General features: G+C 41.5%; 1 protein-coding gene across 13 annotated transcripts in view; it reads left to right on the top strand.

Moving 5' to 3' along the window:
• The first annotated feature begins 4868 nt into the window (after positions 1 to 4868).
• STAC (SH3 and cysteine rich domain) overlaps positions 4869 to 10462 on the top strand; it is a 165002-nt gene continuing 159408 nt past the window's right edge. For 6 of the 13 annotated variants that reach the window (XM_054482949.2, XM_063662052.1, XM_054482948.2 and 3 more), the window contains exon 1: positions 4929 to 5247. In XM_054482949.2, coding sequence (XP_054338924.1) covers positions 5137 to 5247 — 111 coding nt within the window. In that variant the 5' untranslated portion in view covers positions 4929 to 5136. Of the gene's footprint in view, positions 5248 to 10462 lie in introns of all 13 variants that reach the window. The other 7 variants (XM_063662058.1, XM_063662054.1, XM_054482944.2 and 4 more) reach the window with 6 other exon arrangements.

Raw genomic sequence — 10462 nt, 5'->3', positions numbered from 1 at the left:
TGGAGAAATAGGAACACTTTTACACTGTTGGTGGGACTGTAAACTAGTTCAACCCTTGTGGAAGTCAGTGTGGCGATTCCTCAGGGATCTAGAACTAGAAATTCCATTTGACCCAGCCATCCCATTACTGGGTATATACCCAAAGGACTATAAATCATGCTGCTATAAAGACACATGCACACGTATGTTTATTGAGGCATTATTCACAATAGCAAAGACTTGGAACCAACCCAAATGTCCAACAATGATAGACTGGATTAAGAAAATGTGGCACATATACACCATGGAATAATATGCAGCCATAAAAAATGATGAGTTCACGTCCTTTGAAGGGACATGGATGAAATTGGAAATCATCATTCTCAGTAAACTATCGCAAGAACAAAAAACCACAAACTGCATATTCTCACTCATAGGTGGGAATTGAACAATGAGAACACATGGACACAGGAAGGGGAACATCACACTCTGGGGACTTTTGTGGGGTCGGGGGAGGGGGGAGGGATAGCATTGGGAGATATACCTAATGCTATATGACGAGTTACTGGGTGCAGCGCACCAGCATGGCACATGTATACATATGTAACTAACCTGCACATTGAGCACATGTACCCTAAAACCTAAAGTATAATAATAATAAATAAAGAAAGAAAGAAAGAAATAAAAGAAAAAAAAATGAGTCTCCCAATTAAATTATTAGCTTTGATTCTGAGAACAGACCAATCATGAATTGCTATGAGACCATAATGAAGCCTAGCATTAGCAGCTGTTCAAGGTAAGAGGTGGTGGTGGTGGTGGTAGTGTCAGTGGTTAGACTTTGGGCAAAGCATTTGGTTTCTCTAAGCTTGAAGGCAGATCCATTAGTCTGGATCTAGGGGGTGACAAGTGATGCTAATAGTGGATGCCAGCTGGGCCCAGTGGCTCACGCCTGTAATCCCAGTACTTTGGGAGGCCGAGGCAGGCGGATCACGAGGTCAAGAGATGGAGACCATCCTGGCCAACATGGTGAAACTCTATCTCTACTAAAAATACAAAAATTAGCTAGGCTTGGTGGCACACGCCTGTAGTCCCACCTACTCAGGAGGCTGAGGTAGGAGAATCACTTGAACCTGGGAGGGAGAGGTTTCAGTGAGCCGAGATCGCGCCACTGCACTCCAGCCTAGGTGACAGAGCAAGACTCCATCTCAAAATAAAATAAAATAAAATAAAATATATAAAAAAGTGGATGCCTCTTGCTTACATTTGTCTAGACCTCTTGGCTATCATCTCCAAAGTGTAGATATGCTCATTATTTACTTTTAAGACAAAAGAATGGAATGAGCAACTCTTCATTATTTGGGAACTTGCCCTGTGCCTTCTATTATGCCTCTAGCTCTCAATCTGCGTTGCTCCTAATCTTTAAGGCCTGCTTCCTTTTCAGGACATCCAGGTTCTGCTGTTTTCTAGGTGGCTGCAAACCAGAGCGGCCAAAACTTGGCCCAGGAGCAGGATATAACTGAGTCCTTCCTAAACTGTAGAACCTAGGATAATTTTCTTTATCTTGCTAAGGTTTCATAGGGATTAAATGAAAGAACAAATATACAATGTCTATGATGTATTAGAAACCCAATACATGTTAGCTATTATTGTTATCAGCAACCTATGCCTTTCTCGTATACTGTGTTATATTGTGTATGCATCATGACTCTGATGCATCACGCATGGAGAGCCATCCCTTCCTTGAGATCCTCTCCTTTATCTTCAACAGTGCTCCATATTATCTTCCCTCTTCTTTTTTCTTGTTGTTCTTTTCTGTACCCTTCATAAGTATGTCTGTTCTATTTAAGAAGTCTTACTAGTATATTTTTACCAAATGGCTCTAGAAGAGGTCAAGGTCCATAGGATGAAATCCAGGCTCTTTATACGAACTCAGAACAAAGAAATGAGAGGAGGTTAGCAGCATTATACAGTCTTCTGCTTAATGGTGTTTACTGTGAAAGGCCCTTGGATGCAGTCAGGAGGAGGCCTTCGCCCTCTTTACAAATTAATGAACAAGTAAACGAACCAGAAGTGGGAGCTTCCAGTTCGAGTTTGTGCAGATAAATTTCTGTACACCTCATACTTCTGCTGGCTTGATATTTACCCAGAAACCAGAGTGAAATAGACCATGAAGGGAATCTACAAAAATCACAAAGCTACAGACTTGAGACTTAGAATAATTATTCACAATCTTTTCTCCTCAGGCTTTACCAGACTGCAGTAGAAATGAGAAATCTTGACAACCATAGCTAAAATGTCATAAAGCTTCTAAGGCAGAATTTCCAGTCTTCTGTGAGGTCTCACCTAAGCATTCCTGGGTGTCAGATGGGGTATCTCACACATAGCCATGAAAATGTACACTTCTGCTCAGGGATATCAATGCTTCATGAGGGGTACTCTGAGGATCACTTTGCTGGTCTACCATCTACTGACTCAAAGCACTGACAAATCCCATTGTTTTACAGAAGCATTCAGAGTCTTTTTCCATTCAGTATGTGGAGGACACATGCAATAACTAATGCCTAGACAATTTCTAGAGCTTGGGGGCTACAAGGGTAGCCTCTTTTCACCACCTTGTTAACAAGCATTATACCAGGAGCTAGAGAAACAAGATGAACATGGCATTGCCCCTGCCCTAGGGGAGATCATAGCCCAACAGAAGAGCAGGCAACCTTATCATTGATTACTTCGGAAAGGAAGTCATGGGAACATGGCATTGATTTGGGAATCTAAATCAGATAAATGGGTCAAGGAAGGAGATGTCAAGAGTAGTAAATACTTGGATATGTGATTTGAAGAATAAGATAAGTTAGCTAGATAACAAAAGATGGGATGGAAAATAATGTGAAACAAACACATAAACAAAGGCGTGATTTAGCTTGGGACACCATGGCTAATTCCTATGGTAGGTATTATTTATCAGACTAAGGATTTATGTTGCTGGGATCAGGGTGGGGTGGAAAGGAGGTACTAGCTTCTCTAAATTTCCTTCAGGGGACAACATTTAAACATATACTATTGGCTAATACTGTTGCTAACTTGAGCTAAGCACTTACTAAAAGTAAGGATGACATCTTCAGTTCTTAAAAAAGGAAGATCCAAAAGAAAAAAAGATGAAAAATGTATCGTTGTAAGCCATGACATGCTTGCTCACCAAGACTGGAATTGCCAGTAGACCCTGGGAGTTTTGTTTCCTAAGAAAATCCTCGTCTGGCCCCATGCTAGCTCAGGCTTCATTTGTACACACTCATCAAAGTCTTGTACTTTCCCTTATCATAGTTTTTTTTTTTAATGTGTGTGTGATTTAATTAATCACTGTCTCTCCCACTAGACTTAAATTCCAGGAAAACAGACTTAATCTGTGTTTTCTCTCTGCTGTATCATTAATTTCTGGCACAATTCTGATACAGAATAGATGCTTGATAAAAATGTGTTGATATGGCTGCTCCTGTCATTGTGTTTGTGACTTTGGCTACTAGAATTTTGTCTCTATCAAACAATCAGACATTGTGTTGTGAGAAGGAAAAAGCTGAAGCCATTTGGGCTAGCCAATCTGGCCCGGTACTGAGGGTCACCAGAAAATTTAGAGCATTTTGAAAGCTAAATGCTGAGTAAGAGGCTGACACTTAAAACAGTAACTTTCAATTGACATCTGGGATGGAAAGAGTAAGAGTAAGTTTATTCTAAAAGACATGCACTAGGGCATGGATGCAGGACCAAACACATAATTTGCAGGGTCAAGTACAAAATGAAAATGTGATCTCTTGTTAAATATTTTTACCGAATTTCAAGATGGCAGCATCAGTGTGGGGCCCTGTGTGACTGCACAGGTTGCACATCCATGAAGCTGTTCTTGCAAACATCTACAGCTGATTTTAAAAATCTGAACAGAAGTTTGCAATTTTCTTTTAAAAAATTGAGGGTATTTTGTATTAATGGGGGAAAAGAGGCTTTTAAATATCTAGGTGTATTTCTTTTCCCTGCACACTGAGGTTGTCTTCAAAAGAAACTGGACCCTCTGTATCTTTATTCAATGGGGCTATTCCTATGTTTCCAAAAGATTTAGTAAGGCAGGCTGGTTTGCCCCTCTGTGAACAGTCCTCAACTCTTGCTATACTGCAACATCCAATTGCTCTTCAGCCAAGACCTGGCCTAGATTTGAGGCTCCACAGTCGGAAATGCATGGATTTTGAAGCCCAAATGTGTTCAAATTCCAGTTTCACCAATTATAGTTTAGTGACTTAAAGCAAATTACTCAGCCTTCCTGCAGCCTCAACTTCCTCATCTACAAAATGGAAGTGATAATCCCTAGACGCATAGAGTAGCTGGGAGGATTAAATAAGGTAAAAAGAAAGGGTTTAGTACAATAAGTGCACAACAAACGAGGAACAGGTGTCCATATACACACTGCATTATCTCTCTGCTTCAGATCAAAGCTGAATGGAGGAAGCGCAGTGACCGTGAGTCAGGGAACCCCCACTCCGACCCCTGCTCTCTGTCACTGAACCCTATAAATAGCTTAGCTAAGTCACTGTCTCTCTCAGTCACTATTCTTGGGGTAAGGAATGAGCGAGTTGTTGCAAGTGGTCCTTTCTGGCTATATCATTCACAGATTTTCTATTCTTTGGGGTTTGGGTCTGAATTTTCAGCATCCTCTCTGAAGAATCACCCCCACCCTGTGCCGGCTTGCGCCCAGCCTTCCCCCAGCCCTCTCCAGGGCGCTGCCCCCTGCCTGCCCTCACTACTCCAGGCGCTGGCCGCGCAGCCCCGCCCTGGAGCTGCCTCCCCGCCTCCTTCCTCCTCCTGCGGGCGAGCAGAAGCCCGCCCGCCCGCTGCCGAGTGGCAGTCACGACTGTGAGGTCGCCAGCGAGGTGGCCGCGGGCGCGGCGGGGCGGGGCAGGGCGCACTCTCCTCCACGCCCGCGGAAGTGCCGGGGAGGTGGGCAGGGCGGGGAGGGAGAGGGAGCGAGGCTGGAGGAGGGCACGTCGGCGCCTCGGCGAGGATGGGAGTCCCGAGGACCCGGAGCTGAGCAGCCTGGCGCGCGGCGGGCAGGGCGCGCAGGAGGACAGAAGCCTCGCTGTTCCTCCGGGAGCCCAACACCGTTCCCGCGCGGCCACGATGATCCCTCCGAGCGGCCCCCGCGAGGACGGCGTGGACGGGCTGCCCAAGGAGGCGGTGGGCGCCGAGCTACCGCCCTCTCCTGCATCCACCAGCAGCCAGGAATCCAAGGTACCGAGCACGCTTGCCCCCAAGAGAACACAAACTCACTCTCCTCTCCTGTCGGTCCAGCTTTGTCTCTCCTCCGATCTAGCACGGGTGTGGGGGTCTGAGACTTGCTAGTTAGCCCAGGGCTGTAGGACTTGAACGTCCGGTAGGACCCGCTGAGACTTGAACGTCCGGTAGGACCCGCTGCTCACGATGCTGGACCACGTCCCTGTGGACCCAGCCTTCCCGCCCACACATTCACACACGCTATTCATGGTGGCTCCGGGTTCAGAGCTGGATTTCTTGCGGGGTGGTGGCTTGGTTTTTTTGTGCTTTGAACCTGCTTGTGTCCAAAGCACGTGTAGGTAGGTATTAGGTGGCTTCTGAAGGCTGAGAGATGGAGACAGCCGAGGGATACTCTTCCAGAAAAGCTTGAGTACTGGGCCAGAAAAGCATGTATGTATCCCAAGGGTCTCAGAGACCTTTTGCTTAACAGGGATCACCCCTACCTTCAGATACTACTCACTAAAAAAGAAAAAGAAAAAGAAAGGGTTTGCCTGCGTTTGTCTGAAAGTTGATGTTCCTCTTGTGAAAGTTAATACTCTAAGAACCTATACTTGCTTTTATGAAAGTTACACTAACACGTATACACAAAACCAAGCCCGCAGCAGTTCTCCTGTCACTGTTACACTTCCTCTGAAACTCTCGTGGGTGCCAGGCACATGTTTGAAAATCTTGGAAGAGGATAGAGTAAAATGTGGCTGCTAGCAGTGCAATGCCAAATGGCAACTCAGCTGGTGGTGGAAATCCTAAGATGGAGTTTGTAGTTATGTGGATTCTTTTAAGTATAGAGCTCCTGGCTCTTTATTCTGATTTCATTGTGCGATCCCCAGGCATTTGGGGAATGTGAGGCAGTCCGTGTATACCAGCAAAGGAAAGGGGTTGCCAGTTCGTAGGATAGGGACAGGCCAGATGGGGCAAGGAAGACTGTGATCCTGTCTCTCTTCACATGCATCTCTGGAAGCCACTGATAACGATCAGGAGGATGAAAATCACAGCCTGAGTGGCTCTGGGGATTTGGTGTGATACTGGGCACTGTACATTTCCCAGCCCCCTGAAGTTAACCATCAATGATGGTAATCTAAGCCCGAAAGCTTTACATCTTATTTATTTTTATTTTTTTCCTGTTACTTACTGGCTGCCAGACCTGGGGTATGTGTGTCAACTTTTCTAAAACTCGGTTGGAAATGAGGGAAAAAGCCCCCACTTCCAGAGACATTGTGAGGAGTACATGAGAGGCCCTAATGTCTACCTGGTATACTGTGAGGACTCAATCATGTTTATCCTTTTCCTTCCTGAGATAAAGAGATGGAATCCATCTCATCTCAAATGATCCACTCCAAAGCAATCTGATAACCCATGCACATGCACTACCTCTCCTCAGTCAAAAAGTTTCTGGGTATCATTGCCTCCCATTGAACATCAGTCCCCAGAGTGATATAGGTTAGTGGCCATTTTAGAGGAAAGCTAGAATTCTATAAATGAATGTAGCTAAACTAGAATTCTATAAATGAATGTAGCTAAACTAGAATTCTATAAATGAATGTAGCTAAACTCAAGAGTAAAACTAGTATTGAACTTTTTGAATAGGCCTGTTGCTCTGCAGTAGGCGTGTTCTGGAAAGGGCTTAGCATTTGGGCAAACAGTGGCATGGTTCAAATGCATTATATGGATTTGCTATTTATAGATGTCCTAATGGAAATTATTTGGCAGAGCAAAAACCACATATGTAATGCCCATAATTATCCACCAATTTATCTGGCTTATGGTTTTGTACAAATTAGTTTTTCTCAAAGTGGTCTATACACCGGATGTGTGTTTCTACATTCCTAAATTTGATGTCATGGCCTCAGTAAGCTTAATTAGTGGAGATGAACTATGACGGCCCATGAACCCTAGGAAATTGAATGCAATATTGTATGCCTAAATGTGAATTTTTCTTGGCATAGCATTCATGATATTCTCAAAGGGATCCATGCCCCTTAAAAAAGGCTAAACTGCTAGTATGGAGGAACGTGTGGTAAGGTAAGGGAGTAGGATGGCATGAAACTGGAGGAGAGGAGGGCTCAATTCATTCTATTCTAGGAAGGCCACATGTTAAAGCTTACTGGCATTTATAAGGATCTTTGACCCTGAGCATGAGAGCTTGGTGAGGAAAATGTGAACAAGACAGTAATAAGCATTCCATCTTACTCTTCCATGAAGTGCTCTTGTTTGTAAAATATCTTGTGGGACAAACATGGTTCAGGCCCCTTTGGCATTAAACTCTCTCAAGGAAGACTTACAATTACTTTTTTTAAAGACTTAGGTTTTTTTGTCTTATTATGAGAGTAACAAATACTCTTTGTAGATATTTGAACAGTCCAGACATAAATGATGAAAAGAAAAATAAATTAGCTCTTGGTTTACCATCCAGAAGCATCTACTAATAATACTTTGATCTGTATCTTATGTCTTTTTAAATCTGTTTATATATTTACATAGTTGAGAGAACAATAGTAAGCATCTACTGAATGTTCACTGTAAGTCAGATACAACCTTAATCTTCACAACAGAAGATTCTGTTAATATTTCTATTTTATGGATAGGGAAGTGGAAGCCAAGAAAGGTTAGATCATTTTCATTGTGAAAATTTATTTTATTATGGAAAATTTTAATATACACAAAAGTAGAGAAAACAGTATAAAGAACTGTCATGGACCTAATCATGTGGCTTCACAATCAATTCATGGACAGTATTGTTTTATGTATTACTACCACCACCACCACCCTACACATACTGGATCATTTTAAAGCAAATTCCAGACATGAAATAACTTCACCCGTAAATATGCTATCAGGTTGCATCTCTCAAGGATAAGGGTTATTTTCATAAACATGACTATAATCCCAATTAGCACATATTTCAGGTGTTTTAAACTAAGGGCCACTATATTCTTTAGAAGCCCACAAATAGTCTTTGGAAAATCTGTGAACAACCTGAACCAGCATTCAAAGTTGTCCGTATACATGCATATGTGCATCATCTAGGGAAAGAATTTATAGCTTATCTCAGATTCACAAAGGGTCTATAGCTTCAAAGGTTATCTTAATGTCCTTTTTCTCTTTCTTGAGGAAATTGAGGCCCAAAAAGGGGCAGTGACTTGCTTGAGATCACACAGATAGTTACTGGCAATACCCTTACCTACAAACCCCGTCTTGGACTTTGGTATCCCAGTACAGTTTCCTCAGAGCAAATTTCTGTAAGCACAAGTCATAATATAATTTAATGTAATTGTGGGTTTTCTTCTTTATGAAATTAGTTGAGTTGAATAAGTTTGAAAGCCACTGATGTATCATACCCTTCTATCTTCCCACTAACTATTTCAGAAAGATGACAGCCTAATTTATTTTTTAAGGGCTTGACAGAGACCACTGAATATAAACAATATATATGGGAATATGAATAATATATTTATGGGAATATAAATAATGTCCCATTATCCCTTATTTCAATGAATATCTTTTCTCCTACTGACTTATTGACAACATAGAAAGCTTGCTAGTGTCTAATGTGAAGGTTTGGTATAAATCTCTTTGTCATCAATTATATGACACAAGGTCACATTTTGATGATATTGAGGAATTATAGGCTTTGAGATTGACACACCTCGTGAAAATGCCTAATACCTCAAAGCCTCAGCTTCCTCATGGGGATGCTGATGGGGCTGCTACTACCCAATTGGTGTGGTTTTTGTAAGGCCTAAGAATACGTAATACACCTAATATGTTTGTTATAAGCATACACCAACATAAACATTATTTATTTTCTCTATTTGTTTCAAATCAGATGACTGCTACCACCAGCCAACCCCAAATGTCATCATTGGAATAATTTCAATAACCACAACTGACATTACCGTAATGTAACTGAGTTTACTTCTTTGGGCTTTTAGTTATGCTAATTGATTACAATGAGACTTCACTTCAGCTATTTTGCATCCCCAAGAAGATAAGCCATAGACTCACCGGCATGTGACTTAGATTTTGAAATGGTGCTATAAGCCACCCAGTGCCCTAGTGGAGCAATGGACCAAAGTGACCCTCATTCCTGGAGGGTTATTTCTGAACCTGGACCACAATCCAACCTATGAAAAAGAAATCTCTAACCATGAAGACATGCCCTGAATCTCCCAGAAATATTTCTGTGTCCATCTATCAGCAATTATTTATTGAGTGCCTACTTTGTGCCCAGCATATCTCATACATATTTGTGAAGCTGTTATTAATCAGGAATTTAACTTCTATTCAGGAAAGAAGATGAAAGAAAACGCAACCTTGGCTTTGCATTGAAATCACCAAGGGAACCTAAGCCATAGGCTAGAACCACTAAGTTGAAATCTCTGAGAGAGATCTCAAGCATCAGTATTTTCTATACAGATGCCCACTGAAAACAGAATTAGAATAGTGTATACATAAACCCAAGTTTTGCTTTTTCTTCCACCTAATGTTATATGTAGTCTTCCTATACTCTTAAGTAATCAACCACACAAATATTGAAGATAGCCTAATATTCCATTTCATTGTTATACCACATCAATTTCATCAGTCCCTTCTGATTTCATATTTAGGTTCTTTCCCAGATTTCATACATTTAAAAAAATAAAGTATACATTCCAATGCGTAAATATTTGTATATGTTTCTGATCAGTCTCATGACAAATAGAATTAACTAGGTCTGAGTATAAACACGTCTGTTATTTTATTCTCATAACCACAGTGACCTCAGAAAAAGTTGTATTATAGTCTTTTTTTTAGTAAACTTTTCATCGAAGTACATCATCCCCAAAACTGCACACATTAAAAGTTTATAGCTTGATGAATTTTCAAAAAGATAAACTCTTGACCTTTGTGTGACCACCTCGTAAATCACAAAAAGAATATTACTGACACCCCAGAATCTCTCTTGTACCCCTTTCTAATCACTAACCTCCTAAAGGTAAATAGTATCCTCACTCTAACAACATAAATTATTTGCTCATTTCTGAACTTTTGATAAATCGAATCATACAATATTTTATGCCTGACTTCTTTCACTCAACATTATGTTGAAATTATCTGTGCCATTGTAGGTAGCAATAGTTTTCATTTTTATTACCATATAACATTCCATTGTATGAATGGAACACAATTTATTTAC

The sequence above is a fragment of the Pongo pygmaeus genome, chromosome 2 (genome assembly GCF_028885625.2).
Source record: "Pongo pygmaeus isolate AG05252 chromosome 2, NHGRI_mPonPyg2-v2.0_pri, whole genome shotgun sequence".
NCBI classification, from domain to species: domain Eukaryota; kingdom Metazoa; phylum Chordata; class Mammalia; order Primates; family Hominidae; genus Pongo; species Pongo pygmaeus.
The sequence above is the reverse complement of the archived record's forward strand: the minus strand, read 5'-3'. Positions and strand labels throughout refer to the sequence as shown.